We start from the raw sequence: 23,117 nt of genomic DNA on the forward strand, positions 1-23,117 counted from the left end.
GTCATTAGGGTTATATCAGTATGTGGGAAGGTATTTTAAAGCAACGAACAAATATTGAAGTCTTCTTTTCTCATTAATCGGCTACATCTCAATGATGTAGCATTTTGTCGAATAAAGTTAATATCGAAGGTGGTTATAATATCTCTATGTTATAATTTAGAAGTCCCGCCTATTCTGTATCATATTCACTATGTAACTCTGTATGAGGGATGTAGATTGTGGTATCTCTACTATAGGCATGAACAATGTATCAAATTCTAGGCTTAATGGACCTTTATTCCCCACTGGCATTTTGTATTATATATGTTTTCCGAAACTTGAAACTCAGTAGAGTTAATTAGAGGGAGAAATGAACAAGAAACTTAAAGGTACTTATGCACAGAATGTATCTGTGTTACTATATATGCACAGAATGTATCTCTTCAAGTGTGAAATGAATGATGCACAAATTACGGTACCCCCTGGGCTTTCTGTGTTACACATCAGAATGATGCTCTACTTGACTTTTCGGTTGACATGTAATGGACTCAGAAATGTACCATAAATTACATTTTCATAGTATTCTTCATTAATGTCAGAGGTCATTAAAGTCTGTGACAATTATCTCAGTGTTAAGTATGTAAGCCATTGGCATTGTCTTATGCTCATCCTCCCAGATAAGTGACCAATAATTTTGTATGGGACATGCACAAAATGTGGATGTATTTTTAGGGGAAAAAAGTATGCTATGTGATAGTGCTGCAATCATAATTTCTCTTCTTACAATTGCTTTTGAAAATATACAGTATTACTGTTACAGCATAACATTTTTAAAGGACTTGCTCATTGACATTTGATTGAAAAATAAACATTTGATGTCCATCAAATTCCATCTTAATAACAAAGTTAAAGTGCTAGTAACTTGAAGGGTGGAATGTAATCAGCAGCGTTGCTCAAACTTATTGAAATTTAGAATCAAAACCTTTAAAATTCATGAGATCTTTAAAATTCATAAAGGTGAAATTTGAATGTAAACATTATCAGAATTAAACTTCTTTTATAAATTATTGAATGGAGATAAGCATTGCTGTCAGACTAAGCTTAGATAGAGAAATCATCACCACCAGGAAATTTGAGGCCTGAATCAAAGTAGTTAATTATTACTACACTGTTCTGGGATATATTGAAATTAAGAGACTTTGAGGCAATTACATCAGTAGCTGCAAAAGCTGCAGTCCTTAGTCCTGATAGTAAATTCATTGCCTCCTAATATCCTGGCCATGCAATCAGAATAGTGAAAAATGATGTGAGTCTCTCTGGTCTTCTAATGCTAATGTTTCATCACCAGGCCTGCTAACTCCCCAGATCAAGCCCTCAGAGTACTCTCCATCAGGTCAAAGAAAGTGGACCTGGATCAACCGTGGGAGATTGCTCAGGATATAAACAGCTTACAGGCCCTAGCTGTCTTATTAATAATTCAGACCCTGTTGAATTGGCTCATTTTACCTTGTCACAATTGAATTGTGTAGACCCAACACATTTATCACAAGCAATCATACATGTTTATAGTAAATGGGGATACTAGCAGGACTGTGGAAGGTGAGAGAAAGTGTTTCACAAAGATATGGTGGAATAGTTACTTTAACTACTGTAGCATACCACTTGTCCATCTGAACGACGAACAATTGATTCAGATTTAGCTTGTTCTAAATAGGTACAAATGTTGTGGTGTTACCTGAGGCAATGTGTCAGTGAAAGAGAAATATAAACAGTGATCTCGGAGAGGACAGCAGGTGAAGGTTCGTGGATTCAAGGACTTTCACTGTTCAGCTCATTTTAAATGTGTGATTATTGGGGGAATATTCAGCTCACAAATTAACATTCATGAGCAGTCAGGTCTAGATCTCTTCTGCATCAGTTGAGGAGAATATTATGCAGCAATAATTAAAGGACTAATAGTTTACAAATTGAAGATAGGCTCATTTTGCAATAGAGTAATACCAGCATTCTTCATGTTCTTGGCCAAAGAAATTGATTTTTGTGAATTGTGTTAGATCCAGGGATTTATTTGATGTTCTTATATTGACTCGCTTTATCCGAGTGACAGAATCGAGCAATTACAACTAACAACACAATGTTACAGAAACAATTAATTATTATCTAATGTGGAAGCCTGACTTGAATCAAGCCTACCGGTGACATAGCTTGGAGATATAATCGCTGTGCTATTCCCTGCTTTCGGCAGCTCAGAGATTCAGACTACTCGTTGAGCCACAGTAAGAGTGTATGTTGTTTTTGTTCTACACTGACAAGAAGTAAGTTTGATGTGAACACAGAATGTTATCCTATATGATGCTTGTCCAGGGAGGAATTTTGTAGCAGTTGTAGAAAGTGTTCTTTAGGCATTGTCTAATAAACAGTCAGGGAAGCACAGAGACAGCAAATATTGTATTGGAATTTAGAAAGCTTGCTGCTATTAACATATTCCAGATTGTGTTTAACAACAGGATTACATTTAGAGTAAACCAGTTCTCTGTGACATTATGGGAAATAAGTTGAGGAAACTGCTTCCTGGTCGAAGTACAGAAGATGAGTCTGTTACTGGAAAGGAAGGAACTTACACAGAAAAGCATGAAGTGGATACAGCGCAGGAAACAGGAACCAGTCAAACTGAACCTCAAAATGAGAACACCTCGGGTAAAATGTCAAAGAACTCGGATTGTACTGCTGGTGTGAAATCCGAGACCTCGGAATCCCCACCCTCTTCAAATGCGGGGGATGGGGGAGAAGCATCTGAAGATCAACAGGTGAGCGAGGGGGGGGGGGGGGGGGGGGATGTCCATTGAAGACTAGCTATGTCTGCAAGTAAGACTGGTGTAGAGGCTGGTGTATTTTACAAGTAGGACTACCATAGATTATTAAGAGACTGAGTACTTCTACAAGTGGTGTTGGTTTGAAGTTGGGTACAGGTACTTCTACAAGATTGGCTTTGAGGTTGTGTACCTTTACAAGTACAACTGTACATGTAAGATTGGATTAGAGGATTGGTACCGGTACTTAGGTTGGGTTATTTAGAAGGTTATTTAGAGGCTGAGGTTCAGTACTTATACAAGTAAGACTTGCTTAGAGTTAGAGGCAGGGTCTTCTAAAAATTAGACTGGATTGGTACTTCTATAAACCTTCTATAAATCTGTTTGGCTTAGAGGCTTTGTGGTTTAAATGTATAAGAGTATGATTTAATGCTTTTTATGTAGACAATAATCTTGGTATGAGAAACAATGATTTTACAAGTGTAAAAATTGTTAAGGTTTACATCCATTCTCCCTGTATGCTGATAGACCCTATGGTATATGTAAGTCTTTTACAAAAAGAATGCATAGGTTTTTATGTTGTAACCACATGCTCCAATTACTCTGGTCTATTGATCAAGTTTCCCTTGTTTCTGAAGGAAGCGAGATTATGTCATTACTATTGATGGCTATCTCTAGTCTGTCAAATAGTCACAGGAGCCTCATCCGTCAAGAATCAGGATCAATTCATATAATATTTAATGCTTACCATAATAGTAATTCAATTCGCTACATTAAAAACTTTGTAATATTTATTATACTGAATTTTCAATCTTATCAACAAACAAAGTATACTCAGGAGAACAGCTAGAAATGCTTCCCTTTTAATATGTCATAATGTGTGCTGTAAACTGCTGTGTGCAGACCTAGTGGTGCACTGCAGAATGTCATGGTTCTGTTTCTCTGTAATGTAAGGGAGAGGAAGCTGGAAAATTAATAGGAATTCATTTCTAAACAAAAAAGAAGGCTTTCTAGTCGTTGGACAGACTATGGGCCAGGCTTTATTTGTTCAAGACTGGATACCTTCCAATATTGTTGATTTTTGCTGTACTCTTTTCATTGGTTTTTTATTTCTGCTTGGATTCGATAAATAAATCCATTTCCCAATAGATTTATAGATTCTCACCATTCCCTTGGATTCAGTTTTATCATCTGCACCTCACACACACACAAGCAGTATCATACACCTACATGCACATAGGAAAACCAACAGTCTAATTCATAGGGTGGGCATACAGAGTTATAAATAACAAACCTGATAGCAATGAATATGATAGCTATTGTTATCTAATATTTATACAAAGGCGGTATTTCTCTATGTGGAAGAAATTTGAGTCTTTTGTAAATTTTAAATAACCTTCATGCGGACATGCTTTTAAATGCAATACATTGATTATACTCCATTAGCAGTGGTCAGCTTTCAGGAGGAGAGTTGTGCCTGACTAACCATTACGGTTAGTAATGTACTGGAGTGGAGGCAGGGAAATGATGGATACCTGCTCAGGTGCATTGTATGGACCTACATCCTGTCCCTGATAAAAAAAAAAAAACCTAGTTTTCATTGATTGCAAATAATCCAATATTGAGCATTATACAGATGTGTTATGGAAGCAAATCAGATCTAAAAAAAAATTGTAGACATAACAATTTGTTCAGATAGTGAAGGGGAAGGATTTCTCATGCAACATAAGTACCAGTACATAAATTATGTGGTTGGCATATTAATTGGCATCTAACCAATTTCACCATGAGATAGGAAGGACATATTTTACAACAGTTGCATGTGTGTATGCCATTCACTCAGTTCTTTCTCATAACATGTTCGTATGGAATTGCCAAGGGAAGATATTTTTTTCAACTTAAAATTGAATTGTAACTATCCAGCATTCCTTTTTCATATATCTTGATTCAGATTGTTGCTGAATAATTTAATTCATCTTATGAATTTGTTTTTTTTTTTAAACTATGAATTATGAATGATACATTCATACAGACAGGACAAACATTACTTTTCATTACAATTTTGCTGGCTTTGCCACTCTCTATGGAATAGAGATAGAAGACAGTTCATTGTTGAGATGAAGAGCATCAAAAGAAGCAGTGGGTTTCTTTGCATTTGGTAATAAGAAGAAATACAATGTATTCCAAAGGGCAGAGAATAGTGCATTGTGCACATTAATCAGCCTGGGGATTTATGCAGGGGGCTCTTCATTGTCTGGAGACAAAGTACTGTCCACTCCACTGTATCTTGTAGATCCGGATCTGTGCTGGAAATGTTTATTGTCTGGAGACAAAGTACGGTCCACTCCACTGTATCTTGTAGATCCGGATCGGTGCTTGAACTGTTCATTATCTGGAGGCGAGATACAGTCAATTCCACTGTATCTTGTAGATCTGGATCTGTGCTGAACTGTTCATTGTCTGCAGGTGAGATACTGTCCACTCCACTGTATCTTGTAGATCTGGATCTGTGCTTGAACTGATCATTATCTGGAGGCGAGATACTGTCCACTCCACTGTATCTTGTAGATCTGGATCTGTGCTTGAACTGATCATTATCTGGAGGCGAGATACTGTCCACTCCACTGTATCTTGTAGATCCGGATCTGTGCTGAACTAATCATTATCTGGAGGCGAGATACTGTCCACTCCACTGTATCTTGTAGATCCAGATCTGTGCTTGAACTGATCATTATCTGGAGGTGAGATACTGTCCACTCCACTGTATCTTTTAGATCCGGATCTGTGCTTGAACTGTTCATTGTTTGGAGGCGATATATACTGTCCATTCAACTGTATCTCATACAAGCTGGATCAATCCCAGCTCGCAAGTCGGAAAATAGCTCCTCAGAGCTAATGTTCTCAGAAAAGTAACAAAAAGTTGGAAAATAGCTCCTCAGAGCTAATCATCTTGTTTTATAACTTGACTTTAAATAAATATATTATCTTAATATAAAGAACAATCCTCAACACAGACAGTTGACACTGCACAAAATAACATAGGGGTCCAGGTGCTACAGATGTTGGGAACACTAATTAAAATATGAACTATAAATGTACCAGATTGGTGGAAGATTACACTTGATTGAAGATGATCATGTGAAATCTGTGGCTGTTGATAGTATAAAAAGACACCCAGTGGTATCAATTTGGTTACTTGCAGTAAAATCTCCCTGCCCTCAAACTCCACTGCAATCAAATTTGTTTATTTGATAAACTTTTCAATTTTGCTGATTTTTAACTACTGGTAAAATAAACTTGAGCAAGATGTTATTGCCCTGCCTCTCCCATTTGGCTCTGATTCATTGTGTTGATGAAAAAAAATAGATATGTCATTATTACTTAAAAACCCGAAGAAAAGATTAGCAGTGTAGTTCTTCATAAAACATTTATCTGGGTTTAATATTAATTGTGTTTTGCTGAATTGTCGCTACATATAACAAATGAGTAAATATGTATTATAGACAGTAAGTATTAGTTGAGTTATGAAATCAAATGTAATTCTAAATATCATGTTTCATTAAATAAAAACCCATCAGTAGCAGTTTATCACAATCCTCCACATTTCAGCAAATTGTTGTTACCTTTCTGAGAACAAAATATAACAAATCAGCATTTATTTATTATTCTTCAACTCTTTTAAAACATTTTACCATGTAATATTTCTGTTAATACATAACCTGGATCATTTGGCAAAAAATTGTTTTAAAATTTAGTGATGTTTATTGATAGAATAACACAGTACAATGTACATTTAAAAATATTTCTTACTAATAGATTGATGCCTTTAAAATGTTGCATACTGATAAAATAACACTCTGTAGCATGACATTATCCTGGTAATGTGTGTAAAAGGTAATATGATAGAGCATAAAATAATGGATTCCTCCTTTTTGAGTTACAAAAGGACACCCCAGCTATAATATGATATACATGCCTATGATATGTTCTATATTCCTGTGTGAAGGTTTCTGTCAATGTTAAGTCATCACCACAAGTACATTGTGAGAGCAGATTTTATAGCTGTTATTCTGGAGAAATAATTGATGGAACTGTACTATTGAATTTTTTTATCAAAATGACTATACATGTATTTGATATGGTCAAATATCTGCCCCGATTTTTACCAGTTTTTGGGGAGTTGATTTTAATCGACTCTCCTATGCAGTTAATCTGGCAAATCGAAACCGAAACAATGTTTGGACCAAAGCACAAATCATCACCACTGACAAGACTTAGTTCTTGAAAATAATTGATAGATTCGATGTAATGTATGCTGAAGCATTTTAAGAAACTTATTTATAAATACCTTGAAAATAGTCAGATTTTGAATAGTACGAACAATTTAGATATTTTTTGCGGCCGTATGTATTCTTACGCCAGATCGTTCAACCATCAGCTCTCCAACAAGCAGAGAGTCAGTCTATCAAGCTATCACGTTGACCTGGTGTTGGCAGAGAGTATCTCTCAAATGAACAAATAAAAATGTTATTAATTTTCCTTCATATTTTTTTTTTTGGAACTATAGAGCACAGGACTGCTCAGGTAAATTTTAACCTATAATTTTGTTCATATAATTGTACACATCATAGTCAAAAAAGGTACTTGAGCAAGCATGCACTCAATGTTTCTCAGTCGAAAAATTGTCAGAAAACGCCCACATTTATCTCAAAAACATTAATTTACCAAAATAAGACAATCTTCGTGACATAATTTTTTACATTAAGACATCACTGGGGTGATAATTTTTTACATAAATAATTTTAATATAATTTTCACTATGTTCAACCGTATTTTAATGCTCTCTATAGAAATTTAATTTTTGGGGCGAGAAAATTGCATAATACCGCATGTATTCCTTTGTGGAAATGATCAAAGTGCCATATGGGTTTGGATCAGTTCTATGTACAAGACTATTAAAGGGTCTAATGTTTGTAAGTCAAGTATCACACTACATTTCATTGGTGGATTAACAAACGATTAACTTTTAAGCCCTCAGCTGACACTGATGACATCACAGTACAATGTAATGTAATGACCAAAATACTACAAAGTAAACTAAGTTACGAGCTCAGACACATCAGACATCTCTTTTGTTCCCCATCAGGGCTGCAATTTGTTTTTACAAAGTAGAACAACAGTTAGTTAATCTCATTATTCTGATATGGTTGATCTTAAATATAGAACTATTTGTATCTCTTTCAGACGAAGAAGAATTGAATAAAATGCAAAGGAAGTCACGAAGTCTGCAATTTTTAGATTCATTCTACACTTTTTGCAGATGTATAACTAATCATGTCCATATTGAAATTGTTTGACTTAGCAGTGGAACTTTCATATCTTAATGACAGAACTTTCCACATGGGTTCCTAATCAAACCATATCTGATATTTCACTTGCTGAAGTGTCTACTGATAGTAGCTCTAGGTCTCCTTTGATATGGAGTGGAAGCTATTCCCAAGTCTGTATTCATGAATCAAGGGGGAAAAAATCACATGATAGAGAGAAAGCAATCATGACAGAATTAATGAATGGAATAGGGCAACACTGGAAACAAATTAGATTGACCAGAGCTCAAGATTCTAAGCTGAACTGTGTGCCAGCATCAACATCTTGTAGGGAATGCTGAGGAAAGACCATCTGTGGTATTTTGTGTGCTGAAAAACATGGATTAGGAATATAAAAAAGATACCATATTTTGGAGATTGATTAAATTGCCAGAGAAGATTGGGATACTTGCAAAGTTGGCTTTGGGAGGAATTTATCTGCTTGCTATGAATAACAAAATAGAACCATACTTAAAGATTGGGAAATAAAGCCTTATGCCAGATGTGTTTTCATTTTGGATGAGTACTGTGAGATCAATAGTAGAAGTAGAGCCGAATCTAAGTATGAAAGGTTTTAAAGTGTTAGTTCCAAATCTGTGATGTTTCACAGCAATTTTGGCCTTTTCTAGCAGGCAAATTTAACCAGTTGTGATCTAACAAAGGGAAATATACACATCAGTTGTAGTTTGTGATTGTGAAAACTGTTTGTTTTAGAGATTCACATTTGAAATTATGAGCCAGTTGGAGGTAAGCAACAAGTAGAGAGCATTGACATTGAACAGAAATTATTGAGAGCAGCTTGCAGATGATGTGCAGCAAAAATTAGTCAAATGTTTCAGTCAAAATGCCATAGAAAATACAAAGTTTAACCCAATGTTTCATGTGATGTTTGCATGATCTGATAAATTTTCATCTGACAAATGGACTTTCAGATCAAAGAGATTAAACCCACTGTATTTTGATGTTTAAAACTGTTCCATTCAGCATAAAACGGTTCAGTAAGAAAAGTTGAAATGAAAAAAAAAGAAATAGTAAATGTGACATTTGATGATTATTTACTTTGAGTCTTATCAAACTTTTGAAATAATATTGTTTTTAAGATTGAATGACATTTAAATGGATTGTGCATTTGTATTTGGTTGAGTTCAAGTTCTGCTACAGAATGATTATTTGTCCTAAAATAAGGGAAGCAACAACATCCAACGCATCATAACAAAACATTGTGTTATTAGCAAAATGAATTTTATTGTTAAGTCCTCCAGTTTGATACAAAGTAAAACTTTATTATAACTTCAATGCAGTTCAAAGGAAATGATTCTTACAAAGAGTGTGTTAACTGAGATATTTAATGTTGCGAAATATATAAATATTTGCTGTGAAAACGAATGTGAGGGTGTTCAGAGAGGCGATGCTCATAAGGGTGTTCACAGATAATACTTGTGAGGGTGTTCACAGATAATACTTGTGAGGGTGTTCACAGATAATACTTGTGAGGTGTTCACAGATAATACTTGTGAGGGTGTTCACAGATAATACTTGTAAGGGTGTTCACAGATAATACTTGTGAGGGTGTAAAATGGGACTTAATAATGCCGATGAGAATGTTCACTGGGATAATTCATGTGAGGGGGTTCTGATAAATAATGCTTATCAATGGACACCGAGGATATGCATATGAAAGTGTTCACTCGGATAAAGCTTGGAAAGGTGTTCAGTAAGATAAAGCTTCTATGACCATTCACTGAGTTAATGCTATTTAGGATGTTCAGTGAAGTTATACTTATTGAAATATTCAATGAGAACTTGTCTTTTGCTTGTTATGATGGTCCTTGAAATAATAGGTGTGAGATGTTTAATGAATTTGTTATGCAAAGTACATACTGGGGTGTAAGTTGCCATGTAACATGTTATATTTAAGAGAAGAATTTTTTAATGATTTTAAAAAATTTCATTTCCTGTACTTATCTTTTCAGGAACAGAAGACAAAGAGCAAGTCGGCCACACCTCCCAGTGATGATGTGGCGGACGAGATCTCCAGCTCCCAGTTCCCCCTGAAGAACATCGTCAGGAACCGGCGGGGGGCAGTCAGTGCCGAGGTGTACAAAGAGGAGGATGCCGCCCAATACGTCAAAAAGGTAATTCAGCCAAATCATAGTAGATATCTATCAAAAACGCCTCCCTCTCAATGCATATACATGTACATACATTGTACATATATTATTGTATATCGATAAGCTTGATCATCCTTTTCAATTGATTTCATTTCTCTTATTTAATTAAACAGAGCAAGTTAGGTCATATCTAGAAGATCTTATCTGCTAATGTCTTTGCACTGTAAGTGAAACACAATATCAATGAGCTTGAAATATGTTATAAAGAGCAACAATGGTGAAAGCATCAACCTTTGTGTCAGATAAACTGGTATTTCATCTTCATTGGGGTACTGGCAGAATTGTTGCTCTACAGGGAATTGGAATTGAAAGACAGAAGAGCTTTAGTATTCTACATGCAAACAACTTGCCAATGAATATTTCAGAATTGTTTTGCATAAAATATTTTCACCGCTAGGCTTAATAAGTTAACAATTTATAGAAATAATTCAAAATCATTGCCCATTTTTGTCCCATTGGGAATTAAATATTAGCATTTTATATTTGGTTGTTTGTTCTATTTACTGGGAGCTTTTTTGGTGGAATGCAGCTTCCACTTGATCAAGTAGATTGCTAAATACCATGCACAATGATAGTTACACTTAAAAAATGCAAATTCAAATCCATGCTTACATGTTGAAAAATGGATTTCTGCCAATTAATATTTCACACGCTAGATAAAATACATTTACGGTATGCCATAGGAAAGCACTAATCTTAGGAGCTAGTAAAATTGGTTATGTGTTTGCAAGCCTCAACTATATTGTTGGCATTTGTGGCAAATTCATTTGCAAAATTTAGAATTTAAGATGTGTCAAGCAATCTTCTCTCAAAACATTAGAAAACATTTTTTGACCAAAATGATTACTTTTTAAACCAATTTTTTAAATACTCTACTTGTGATTGATGCAAGAATCACATAATGCACTGCAGTAGAAATTTAGAGCCGTGCTGGATTTTTCGATCTCATCCAAACATAAAATTCTAATTTTAAATTACTATTGTTGACGTTAAAATACTGCACTTCCCTCTAAACAAAATGTTTGGAAAAAACATTTCTATTAATATACTACAGTATTTTGTTATGGCTTTAATATTTTGATTATGCATCAATATTAAATAAGAAGGCTTTAATTGTATACATGTACTCTGCAATGTCACAAATAAACCTCCAAAGATGTTGAAAATGAAAAGCTAAACACGCAATTGAATTGATGGCACCGGTTGCTTGCTTTCTATCTAGACCTTAAAAATAATGGAAATGTGCCCTTTTCCTCTGCAGAATTAGGTCCAGGCTTTGATGGTTTTAGCTGCTGTTTTTCTCATACTCACAATGGAGATGTCACTGTAATTATTTCTGCGTAAAAACCAAGAAATTAAGGATTACAGGGATCTGTTAGACATTGCAAGGGGCAGATTATGCCTCATTAGGATATGGATTGATTTTTTCTGAGTACCAATTTCTCTCTCTAAAGTTATGCAAGAAATATGAGGACTGTATGACATGTTATGTAGGGCAAGGGGAGGGACTTCTTTGTAATTAGTGGAACTTTATAGAAGAAGTGAGCGTAAGAGAGAATCCTGTTTTCTGGTAACGTCAAACAACGCACAATGGCTTACATGAGTGTTGCTTTGCAAAAAAATCTGTTGAGATACACTGACGAAGAACTGCAGAATTTTACCATGCCGGAGGTATAAAAAATATAAAACAGTTTTATAAGGAAAGTGTTTAAAACAATTTAGAATTAACTTTGATTTTTACAGGTAGTGCCAAAAGATTACAAGACAATGGCAGCTCTCTCTAAGGCAATCTCAAGAAATGTTTTATTCTCACACTTAGATGATAATGAACGAAGGTAAGACAGATGATAAATATCCTGTTGTTATGTGTTCAAAACTTAAACTTTGCTTTGAAATTTGGTAAAATAAATGAAAAAAGCCTATGTTATATCCCTCTATTTTGTGAAGTTTTATTTGACTTATTTATACATTGTCTTCTTGCAGTGATATTTTTGATGCCATGTTTCCCGTTCACCGCCATGCAGGGGAAGTAATTATTCAGCAAGGTAGGCAATTCAATATGCTGTTGTTTTTGTTTGCTCCAGAAATTACCAGCTTTCTTAAAATTCTGATTAAAATTTGTTTCGTCATTTGATGGTTTGAGTGTTATTTAAGTGAAAGTAATGTCTTTTTAGCAGGTCATATTAAGATACTTTAGAATAAGTCAATGTTTTATTTTTTTCTTAAAGAAAAAAAAATTATTGTCATAAGCGATTTCTTTATGGTTATATAATTGAAGCGCATGAGGCTACACCATTATTATTTGTTGTAAATAAAGATTAAGCACCTGTATCTAAATTACCCTGTAAACTACAATTAATGCATCTTTTGGCTAACTTTGACAATACATGTATTGACAGTATCATTTTCCATATAATAAAATAATTTACAAATAAGTACATGCATGCACTGCTGAAAACTATGTTATTTTTCTCTTATGCAAATGAGTTCAAACTTTGATGAATTTGATTTAAGATTGCATAAATTAATCAGATAAAGCATTAGAAATATATCCATTTAAAGGCCATGAAAGCTGGATAGCATGTAAGATTAAAATATAGAAAGTCTGTTGCTCACAGTGCCAGTATTAAATGTTTGTGTTTGATTTTCTCCCTTTTTCATTTGAGACATGAAAATTCTTTACCTGCAACATTATTGAATATTCTCCTAGCACACTGGTCAGTATTATACTGTAGATAACTGTATCAAATTACAGAATATTTTTTAGCATTATAATCAATATTTTAGTTAAATGTATCAATTGACAGAATTTTCTTCTAGCATAATAGTCATAGGTAAATGTATTATCTTACAGAATATTAATTGTTCTAGCATAATGGTCAATATTATAGGTAACTGTATCATCTTACAGAATATTGTTCTAGTATACTGGTCAATATCGTTGGTAACTGCATGTCATCTTAACAGGTGAGCTTTGTGGGTTTTTTATAATTGCTTTTTTAATAAAATCTCCAATTGAAGTTAAATTGTTAAAACAAAGAAGGTTTACTGAGGTTTTAGATTTTAATGTGCTCAAAATTTGGAAAATTTCAATTTGAGGATTGGTAATGCGTGTGTAACATTTTGACTTTCATTGCTTGGAATGACTTAACTCGTATATTTCTGTTTTTCTTGATAACTTTGTATATCACATGTCATTTGGTGTATCTAGTTTAATCACATGATTTATCACATGACCTCTATACCATATTCCAGGAACTCTGTATGATGATGGTAGATATTTTGTATCCCCAATTATTCTGGTCTGTGTGCTTTAACAATTGTTTCCATGCACAAGGGTGTTAAGTAGACAGCTGGGCCTCAGTAGATATTGTTGTCACCAGTCTGTATCTCGGCCAACCAAGGGTTAAAATATCAGAGCAGAGTGCTTGCCAACAACACCGCCACTTACTGACATAACCATGCTGCCAACTAATACCCACTGCACACTTCAGTTAACCGCAGTCGGAGGGATGCCGTTACTCTCTGCTGCATTGGGAAGTGACCGCGGCTTGATTAGTTTATTTTTTGACAGGAGAAGAGAAATGTATGCGAGTCCGGCCAACCTATTGCTGGATAAATGATTGCAGTATATGCATTAAAGGCATGTCGATGGGGTATCTAGTTTGAGCCAGCACTGTGTGTCTTAAATGTCTGTGGTGACCTAATGATTTTTTATTTTGTTCATTTCACTGCCCGGTCTCTGAAAAGAATCTGTAAGTGGTCTGAATACTTAGGACATTAGGGTGAGGGTTGATAAACTATGTTTTGTAATTACAGTGTTTCAACATAAATGTCTTCACAAAGAACATATTGAGCTTAGCTGGGTATAATAAAAAAGACCGTTCAGAGAGAAGCTTGCAATCAATGAAATTGGGCTAGTTTCTTGGGAATATTCCCCATGTTTGCTTTAATTCAGAAAAATGGGTGATTATATCTCATTAACAAATTAAATTGTAAAGCAGGATAGTTCATAGAGTCAATAACACACAAAGTAAAACAGGAACACCCAACTCTTTCCTTGTAACAACGGTAATTTCTCTATTGAATAAAAAGTAGTCGTTTTCTGTAGCCAACTCTTTCTTCACAGTAAGGTATTTCTAATGGTAAAAAAGTTCTTTACAGAGAAATAATGCAAATTGCAATCACATTTTGGAAAAGCAAGTAAGTGATTTATTGATGAGGGATTAACAAAACATCCTGACCATCCGAGTCTTAATACTGAGGCTAGGTACAGAAACCAAAATCTTTTTTCAGAAGATTTCATTTTCAAACAAGAAATCTTGCTTAAAACGAAAAATTGTCTTTGCACATTTGAAAACAGCTGATTCAATCCAAATACTTTTACCAAAAAACTACTGTTACATGATCAACTATTCAGGCAAAAACACAAGATATATATCAAAAATCATTTCAGGCTGAAAATCGTGATTATCAGATTTGTAATATGATGACTGAGATAGTGAATTTGTCAGATATGTAATGAACAAAACAAGATGTGGCACAGATAGATAGTTCAGCAGTTATGGAGTGCAGAATAGAATTTAAATATTCAACCAAGTCAAATTCAGGCCCTCAATGGAGAAGCAAAGGGTACCAACAAAGTCCAAAATCACACACATATAGCCAGTTTACTTTAAAAAATTAGCAATATTGGATGGAGTAATCTCCCTTTTTGTTCTCTGCTGGTTATTTTTGTCTCAAAATGTACAAAGTTTATTTAACAAACAATATTGTGTACCAGGGTATTAAAAGGCAGCTTACCATTGAATTTATCATGATATGCTGGTACAATTCTCTTTATAGATTAAAGTTAAAGCAAAGCATTGGATATAAGTCTGTCAATACTGCCAGCACCATGATGCCTTGAATAACAATAAACTATCTACTCTAGCATTGTATCAACTGATGAACAGTATTCAGAGGGGATACTTGCTTGGCTAAGTTACTCCACAGTTATGTAGACACAGTATTCACAAGGTGGTAATACAATACTGGAATGTCAGCATTCAATCTAGCAGTCATAGGTCAATTATTGTGGAGCATGCTTTTTTTTTAGTTTAATAATCATATTACTGAAAAGATTGAAATATTCTACTGCATATTCACAGTAAAGTCAGGTAGAGGATTGGTCATGTTCTTTCAGCCATATTTTATACTTAATAAAAATACATACCCATACATATGGTTCAAACTTTTTTATTGTCTTGCACCCAATGCCTATAGATTCTATGCATTCGGTGTGTGGTGCCAATATGACAGTTATAGTTCATAGTTGCCAATACTAAGTCAATATAAATATATATTATTAATAGTACAAATTTGCTGATTGCTTTGGTCCTGCTGCAGCAAACCTTACTTAACATAAAATGTTTCCCCTCTGTGTTCTTTTTGAATTCACCAAGTAAATTGTTATTGGTTCACAAAACTTATTGTATTCACTACTGTGAGCCACTTATACATTATAACATAATTCCATCACCTTAGGTAACCCACAGGTGACTGTCCACCAGCGTCAAGCCCTCTTACACTCGGTAATACAGATGTGTGATTCACGTAACCTTACACCAATTAATATTATTATGTAAAACCAATTGTCCTGGACAGTAATTTATTTGTTGCTAGAATGTTTGAAACAGGATATATACATAACTGAATAATTAATTACACATTTATGACATTGTGGAATTAAATGTCAGTTAATGAAGAAAAAATGTGTATGCATAATTTAGAAATTTACATGAAATAAATAATTTTTTAAAAGTAGACTATTGTACTGTTTTTCTGTAAGTTCAACTAATAAAAGGTTCATAAGAGTCAACATTATTATATTTTTATTGTTTTTTGTTTTTCAACCATATTGCCATATAGACATTGATGACAGTTAGCTGAAACTAGTAGGGTGTGTATATAATACGGTGTTGTAATGACTTGTTTTATTCCAAATGTGTGCAAATTACATGTTGAAAATTGTAGATTTTCTTTGTTTTCAGGGTTTTTGATCGCACTTGTTCATTACTTAGCAAAATACCTGGTACAGATGTTTATTGAATTGGAATACCCAGAGATTGTATTTTTAAGAGCTGTGAGTTGGCTCCTAGTGTTAAAGATGTGAATTAGTTTTTTAAAGTTATTTTAATCAGATATGTGAATTGAATCATAGATGTAAAATGGCAATTGTGTCACATGAATTTGACATAAAATTCACATGAATGGAAAAAAAACAACACTTGCATGGTTTTCAAATGAGAAAATTTCATATGATTCCAGAAATTTATGTGAATATCAGTGGCACCCATATGATCATGTGATAAACTGTATCTAGCACGCACAAAAAATTGACAGTGAAGTTAATTTCACTTAATATTTCATGTGAAAATGAGAATGTTCTCTGCACATGAAATTCACACAATTTGACTGTAAGAGTTATGATTCAATTAATGGTGTTCAGAGCTCTGATATTGTGTGCTGTTCAAATATATGATTTGGTTTTAGGGATTTAAGTTTCATTTTTAATCACAGGTTGTTTAGAGTTGAGATTTGATTGTAAGTATTAAATGTCAGGAAGGGAATCTAGTTATTCAGATCTTTTATTAAATCAAAAGCATTTGTATCCTAGATCCGTGATGGTGTAAAGATGAATTGCATCATTAAATAACTTATCAAATGACAACATACTATATAATAAAACTTGAAGAAAAAAATGCAGATTTAAAGGATATGGTTTAATTGAGGATGGTAGCTATAATTTGATTGATGGCGTTCTGAGCTGGTGTTTAGGACTGAGTTTTGAGTGTTGGTGTTTAGAACTGTTGTTTAGATGGATCTGTGTTTTGTCAGACAGGGCTTAGAGCTGTGCTTCAGAATTGTCAAGTTTTAAGAAATTTATAATATTGGACTTTGATGTTCAGAACTATGAACTGATTGCAGGTGTTCAAAGTCATGAATGGACCTAGGTATTCAATTGGCATCTTGTGTGAAGAGATGTAAGAGCATCCTTTGAATGATAAAAGGTTGAAAAGTCCAGTATTTCTTTGAGACCATTCAACAGAATTAAAGATAAGTTTCAAAAGACTGATGACAAAGAAAATACAAGTAAAATAGAAACGTGAGAAATTTTTGTTCTCTCTGCAATGTTTACATAATAATGGCAGTTATACAGAGGTTGAAGAAACTGTTTGTATTTAATTCTAATTAGTTTTTGAAAAATTCACTTTCTAGATAAACAGGATGTATTTAAAGAGGAGAATCTGTTAGTGTCCAACACCCACTTTTCCAAGACGCAGTTCTTGACAGATTTCATAATACTGGTACACTCTTTACAAATAGTGATTAGTTTCCACAATAACAGAACCCAGGAAACAGTTCATGAACAATGTGCAAGGAATTCTAAGCCTGGTGGCTCTCTCTCTCCTTAGTGTATTCTGACAACCATCATTTGTCACTTCCAAAGACATGTCATTTCTGATCAGAAATGACCATTGCGTAGTTTCCCCTGCATTTGATTACATTACATAACAATGATAATAGTGCTGTCACGCAATGTACTGCCTTTGACAGAATGCGCTAAATTCTATTACTCTGGGCAGAGATAATTCTCATGGTAGTGCACAATGTGGCTTGAAATTAATATGGCAGTTTCTATAATTCTTATGCTAGCTTATGATGAGATAACGCATGTGATGTTATATAACAGTTCAATAATTGATTATATTGAGTTCATTTTATTGGCTTTTTTTGTAGGAGATGAAGGAGACAATTTCTATGTGATAGACCAAGGGGAGGTTGATGTAAGTATAGGTGAATTAAAGCTGACAGGGAATATAAACACTGACAAGTATTGGCATTCTGTCCATTTTTACTGGCGGAAGAGGGAAGATCCAACCAATCTTTGTTACTGCTAAGATGTGAATTCACATAAAAGCCTGCTTATTAGCACTGCCTGAATCCCCAGGAGAAAATGATGATTGCTATTCCAACAGTTGGAGCTACTCCCCATGCTTGCTTGTTAACATTTTCAGTTTGTACTTGTGACTAGCCAAGTTTGGTATGATTTGTGGGTCTTGCTGCAAAAGGTCTGTTTCATTTTTTCCTGATTACGGAGGAGGCTAATATTTTTTACAATCACACAGCTTGACATCCAGACTTGGATTTCCGGATTTTGCCGTGCCTTTTTGTCATTAGGATTCCTTAATGTATTCTACTCCTTTAGAAGACCATAAAGATCAATAGTTTTTGTGTTGATTTCTATATGATTTAATAGGAAATCTCTTTTTTATAATTTTTTTAAATTGTACTAAAACATTGTGGGAAATTGTGCAATTTTGACATTATGTTTATAATAGTAATTACAAAATTTGTAGGCAATATTCATTTAATATTATATTAATGTGCAGCAAAATTGAATTCTATTTGATGAGAAATAATTTTGTTTCTTGATTTTAAAATCTACCGAATTATCACAACAGAGCAAAGAAATATCTAAAGCAATTATGTCAAAAGCAATCATTTCAACTGTTTTTCACACATACTCTCCTCTATGTTTCACAACCTGTTATTTAGAATTGTTCATTTATTTTGACCAAAGTTTGAACAGTAAAATACAAAACAATAATTTTATCTATTCACAAAGTAAGATTAGGAAACACCTTTTTCACATATTTTCTTTAATGTTTACTTCTAAATTGGTCCCATTTTCAACAGATTTTCGTGAATGATGAACATGTAACAACCATTGGAGAGGGAGGAAGTTTTGGTGAGCTGGCTCTCATTTACGGCACCCCAAGGGCAGCGACGGTCAAGGTCAGTAGATCACTGTCCAGTCTCATGGGGGTACCTCAAAGCCTAATCAATGTTGATAGGCACATCATTAAATATGTAAAAATCATACAGCTATAATCTGTACAAACTACACGTACAATCTCAATGGTGCAAAAAATACTAAGTTCTTGTTAAAGGTATCTCCTTTGGAATGACCGATATGACTTTTTAAGGTCAGTTTATGAAACAATTTGCTCTTTCCATTGGCAGGCTAAAGGAGATGTGAAGTTGTGGGGTATTGATCGAGATAGCTACAGAAGAATTCTAATGGTAGGTCAATAGAAACCCAAAAATAAGAGAGCAATGATGAAATTTCCAACTGTAATATTGTATTGGATCTATATATAGACGCAGTGCATTTACTTGTCTGATTTCAGGGTAGCACAATCAGAAAGAGGAAGATGTATGAAGAATTCTTAGGAAAGGTTTCAATACTAGGTAAAAATGATTGTAAAATTTGCTATTTGCCATGAAAATTGGCAAAAGTTAATCTACATGTATATTGTACATGTGTATTTTCAGTCATATCAATTCAAAGATTTTACAGGACTTTACTGAATTTGAAATTTAGCACATACCATTTCTCAGTGTCTCTGTTGGGTGTTTTACAGATAACTTAGACAAGTGGGAGAGGTTGACGGTAGCTGATGCCTTGGAGCCGGTCCAGTTTGAGGATGGTCAGGAGATTGTGCGACAGGGTGAACCAGGCGATGACTTCTTCATCATTACAGAGGTCAGACAAACATACAGATGTATTCCACATATTTTTATTGTATGTAATGTGTCTGGAAAGCTGCAGCATTTACAGTACCATAACGCAGACAGGTTGCTCAAAGGTTAAATTACGAGTTGTATTTTGACGTCACAAATGTTGAATGCTGTTAAGGTGCAACATCACAAGCAAAAATCAAATTTCACAGTTGTGATCTTCCATTAATTTGAATTTACCCATAGGATTAAACAGAGATGTTGAGGTATTAAATGACAATATTAAAACATTGCAGAAAGTAAAAGAAGTTGTAAATATAAACATTAAATCATTATTTTTTAAAAGATAAAGTCTCATAACAGCCACATGATGTGTTAACAAATTTCCATGACATGCTATCGACGTTGCTCAATTTGTGTACACACACTGTTGCAGTTATGAGACTATATCTTTCAAAAATTAATCATTCAATGCTAAAATAATTGCCAAGAATATCAGAATGAGGCTTGTGTTTATACATTTATTTTGAAAATGTTTTTTTCAACAGTGAATGTTTTATTTGTAAGACTATTTTTCATGTCTTCATAAACTTTCTCATTCTTTACCATGGTAACCCTCCCACATTGATGATCTTAACTGTATCATTTACACATATTGAATTAACAGTGGTCTTTCTTTGATGGACACTTCTGATTGGTCTGTTCTGTTGTTGACAGGGCTCAGCTGCTGTGTTACAGAGGAGGTCAGAAAATGATGAACCCGTGGAGGTTGGCCGACTAGGGGTCTCCGACTATTTCGGTAAACTGAAAAGTCGTTTTATAGATAAATGTCAATATTATTGTACTAACTATGCCTATGTTGAAAAGGTACAGAAGTGCTTTCAGCCACTAGCATCTTGTTTATTACGATTCCGTTTTCTCATTTCATTTTGTACTAGTGCACTAAGTTTCATTCTGTGTTTTCACTCTGTTTCAGGTGAGATAGCTTTATTGTTGGACAGACCTCGCGCAGCAACTGTTGTGGCCCGCGGCCCGTTAAAGTGTGTCAAGCTGGACAGAGCCCGGTTTGAGCGGGTCCTGGGACCGTGTTCTGACATTCTTAAGAGGAACATAGCACAATACAACAGTTTTGTGTCCTTATCTGTGTGATTAACCAAAGATTGACAACTTACATATAGTATTTTATTTTATGGTTAATGACTGCGTTCATTGCCAACGTGTTGTTTCAGATCATGTTATAATATATTGATTTTTCTCAAGCTGCAATACTGTCAGAAATCCGTTGGGAAAGGATCTCTGTTTTTGAATTTTGATTGCTTTTCCAAATTCTGCATTTTTTAAAATTGGGATCGGGAAATACTCATACCATATCAACTGACCCTTTTAATTGTGTTGGATAAAGAAGACGTTTTCATACTGCATCTATAGCCCTTCCCCATTAATGCTTTCCTTTATTTAAAGAAGTTCGATAGAATGATATGCATGTTTATAAATGATGCAATATGATGAAATACAGCCGCTTTTGTTACATACTTTGTAGATTGATATTTTATAAATATCATCAGGGGAAATTTCATTAAATTTGCAAATAAATATGTAAAAGAATGTTTCGTTATATATATTTTATGGATGTCTTTGTGGGTTACACAGTGATTGTTACTATACATGACGTATGATCGCCTCATACAGGTTGGATTTCCGGGAAATGATTGCAATATGCGTGATATGTGACAAATGTGTTTTTGCTTGGCACATGTTTATTTCGCACTCCATTCCCCTGACCTCTTATCGTCTCACGTGATCACTATGCGTTGTTATATAATAGTGTTTGTCTAATTGTTTTATTTGTACGGAAGATTAATTGGAACATCGCTGGTTCCCTGAAGACATTATCGCATGACGAGGACCACTTGTAGAGCTGGTCGGAGACAATTTGTTTCCGTCCCCGCCACAGCCGCTACAGGTCGTATTTCGATCCCATGGAGCACTCCGCTCAGGGGTTTTTTAAATGGAAAATCCCATAACGTCCACACACAATAACTGCTTCGAAGAAAAAAGGCACGGTATGACAAGCATGTCTGTCCCGTCCTTTTGTTAGTTTTTAGTTCGAAAACGTCTACAGTACTACATGTACATGAATGATACCATTTTTTTGCTGTCGATAAATCCACGAATATCTGAAGTCAATAGTATATTTGAAACTTATTTTAAATAAATCTAAACTTAAAATGCCGTATATCCGCATTCATTTCATATTTTTGATGAATAAGCAAGACAATGTGCTAATTTAGATAAGTTTTATCTTTAGGTCACGTGGTTTTGTTTAGTAATCACTTCGACAGCAAGATTTGACCAAAACATTTTTTTTTAGGACATACATTGAATGTCATTTCCAAGTTTTCTTTCTTATGGTCTTCGACTATAATAGTTAAAACGCCTTTGAACGTAGCAGAAAATATTTCGATTTTTCAGGGGTTTTATTTCTGCAATAATCACAAAATTTATTTCTGAATTGACTTAATGTAGGGAACGAAAGCAATCGTTTGACACGTGTGCATATACACTCACTGGACTTCAAATTATTCCATTTTCAATGGTTATAATATAGAATGGTTACTTTTACTAATGCCTCACTAAAATTGAATTGTAATTGGTGAGTTACGAGCAAGATACTCAATTTAAAATTTTAACACCCTACCCTTTCTTTCGGCAATTATCTTTTGTCTGTGCGACTCCCCTTAAATCGCTGCACAAAATTATTCGATCCTTTATTTTCTTAAGAATTTCGCCCCTTTTTCATCCTAAATCTCTGTTTCCATGGCAGCGTTGACATCCTTCGATATATCATTCTAATCAATCATCGTCTGCACTATAAAGGGGCCGTTAATACAGAACTTTTTCAATAAGAAATAAGTCCCTTTTTAGCGACTGTTAGTGTACTTAATGCTATTTTACTTTTAAACAAATTAATACTATTTTTTCTGACCACGGGAAACATAACACGTTGGAATAATAATTTTTCTAAGAATAAGTATCAGACATGCATGTATTTGTGTTTTAAAAATGATAATTTCACTTTTAATGCGTGTTACACCGCAATTAAATTTTAAATAGAAGTTAGTATGAAACGACTTCCTTAATGATGTTTTACCTCGTCTATTGACGTCAGGTTTTTTAGCTCACCGAGACGAAGTCGGGGGGAGCTTATGCTTTACCCCCGGCGT

At 34.3% G+C, this 23,117-nt stretch overlaps 1 protein-coding gene across 4 annotated transcripts; it reads left to right on the forward strand.

Annotated features, from left to right (window-relative positions):
• Window positions 1–1,591: 1,591 nt before the first annotated feature.
• LOC128165737 (cAMP-dependent protein kinase regulatory subunit-like) lies at window positions 1,592–21,498 on the forward strand. Of its 4 annotated transcripts, none has more exons than XM_052830556.1 (12): window positions 1,592–2,786; window positions 10,129–10,290; window positions 12,070–12,161; window positions 12,310–12,371; window positions 13,901–13,969; window positions 18,109–18,155; window positions 19,069–19,167; window positions 19,396–19,455; window positions 19,563–19,623; window positions 19,797–19,918; window positions 20,611–20,692; window positions 20,870–21,498. In XM_052830556.1, the coding sequence occupies exons 1-12, from the start codon at window positions 2,523–2,525 to the stop codon at window positions 21,040–21,042; spliced, it is 1,293 nt and encodes a 430-aa protein (XP_052686516.1). In that variant the 5' UTR covers window positions 1,592–2,522; the 3' UTR covers window positions 21,043–21,498. The 4 variants fall into 4 exon arrangements, with proteins under 4 accessions (XP_052686516.1, XP_052686517.1, XP_052686519.1 ...); XM_052830557.1 differs by lacking the exon at window positions 13,901–13,969 and adding an exon at window positions 13,582–13,599 and having other exon boundaries at window positions 1,597–2,786; XM_052830560.1 differs by lacking the exon at window positions 1,592–2,786 and adding an exon at window positions 8,532–8,902.
• Window positions 21,499–23,117: the final 1,619 nt, after the last annotated feature.

The sequence above is a fragment of the Crassostrea angulata genome, chromosome 10 (genome assembly GCF_025612915.1).
Source record: "Crassostrea angulata isolate pt1a10 chromosome 10, ASM2561291v2, whole genome shotgun sequence".
NCBI classification, from domain to species: domain Eukaryota; kingdom Metazoa; phylum Mollusca; class Bivalvia; order Ostreida; family Ostreidae; genus Magallana; species Magallana angulata.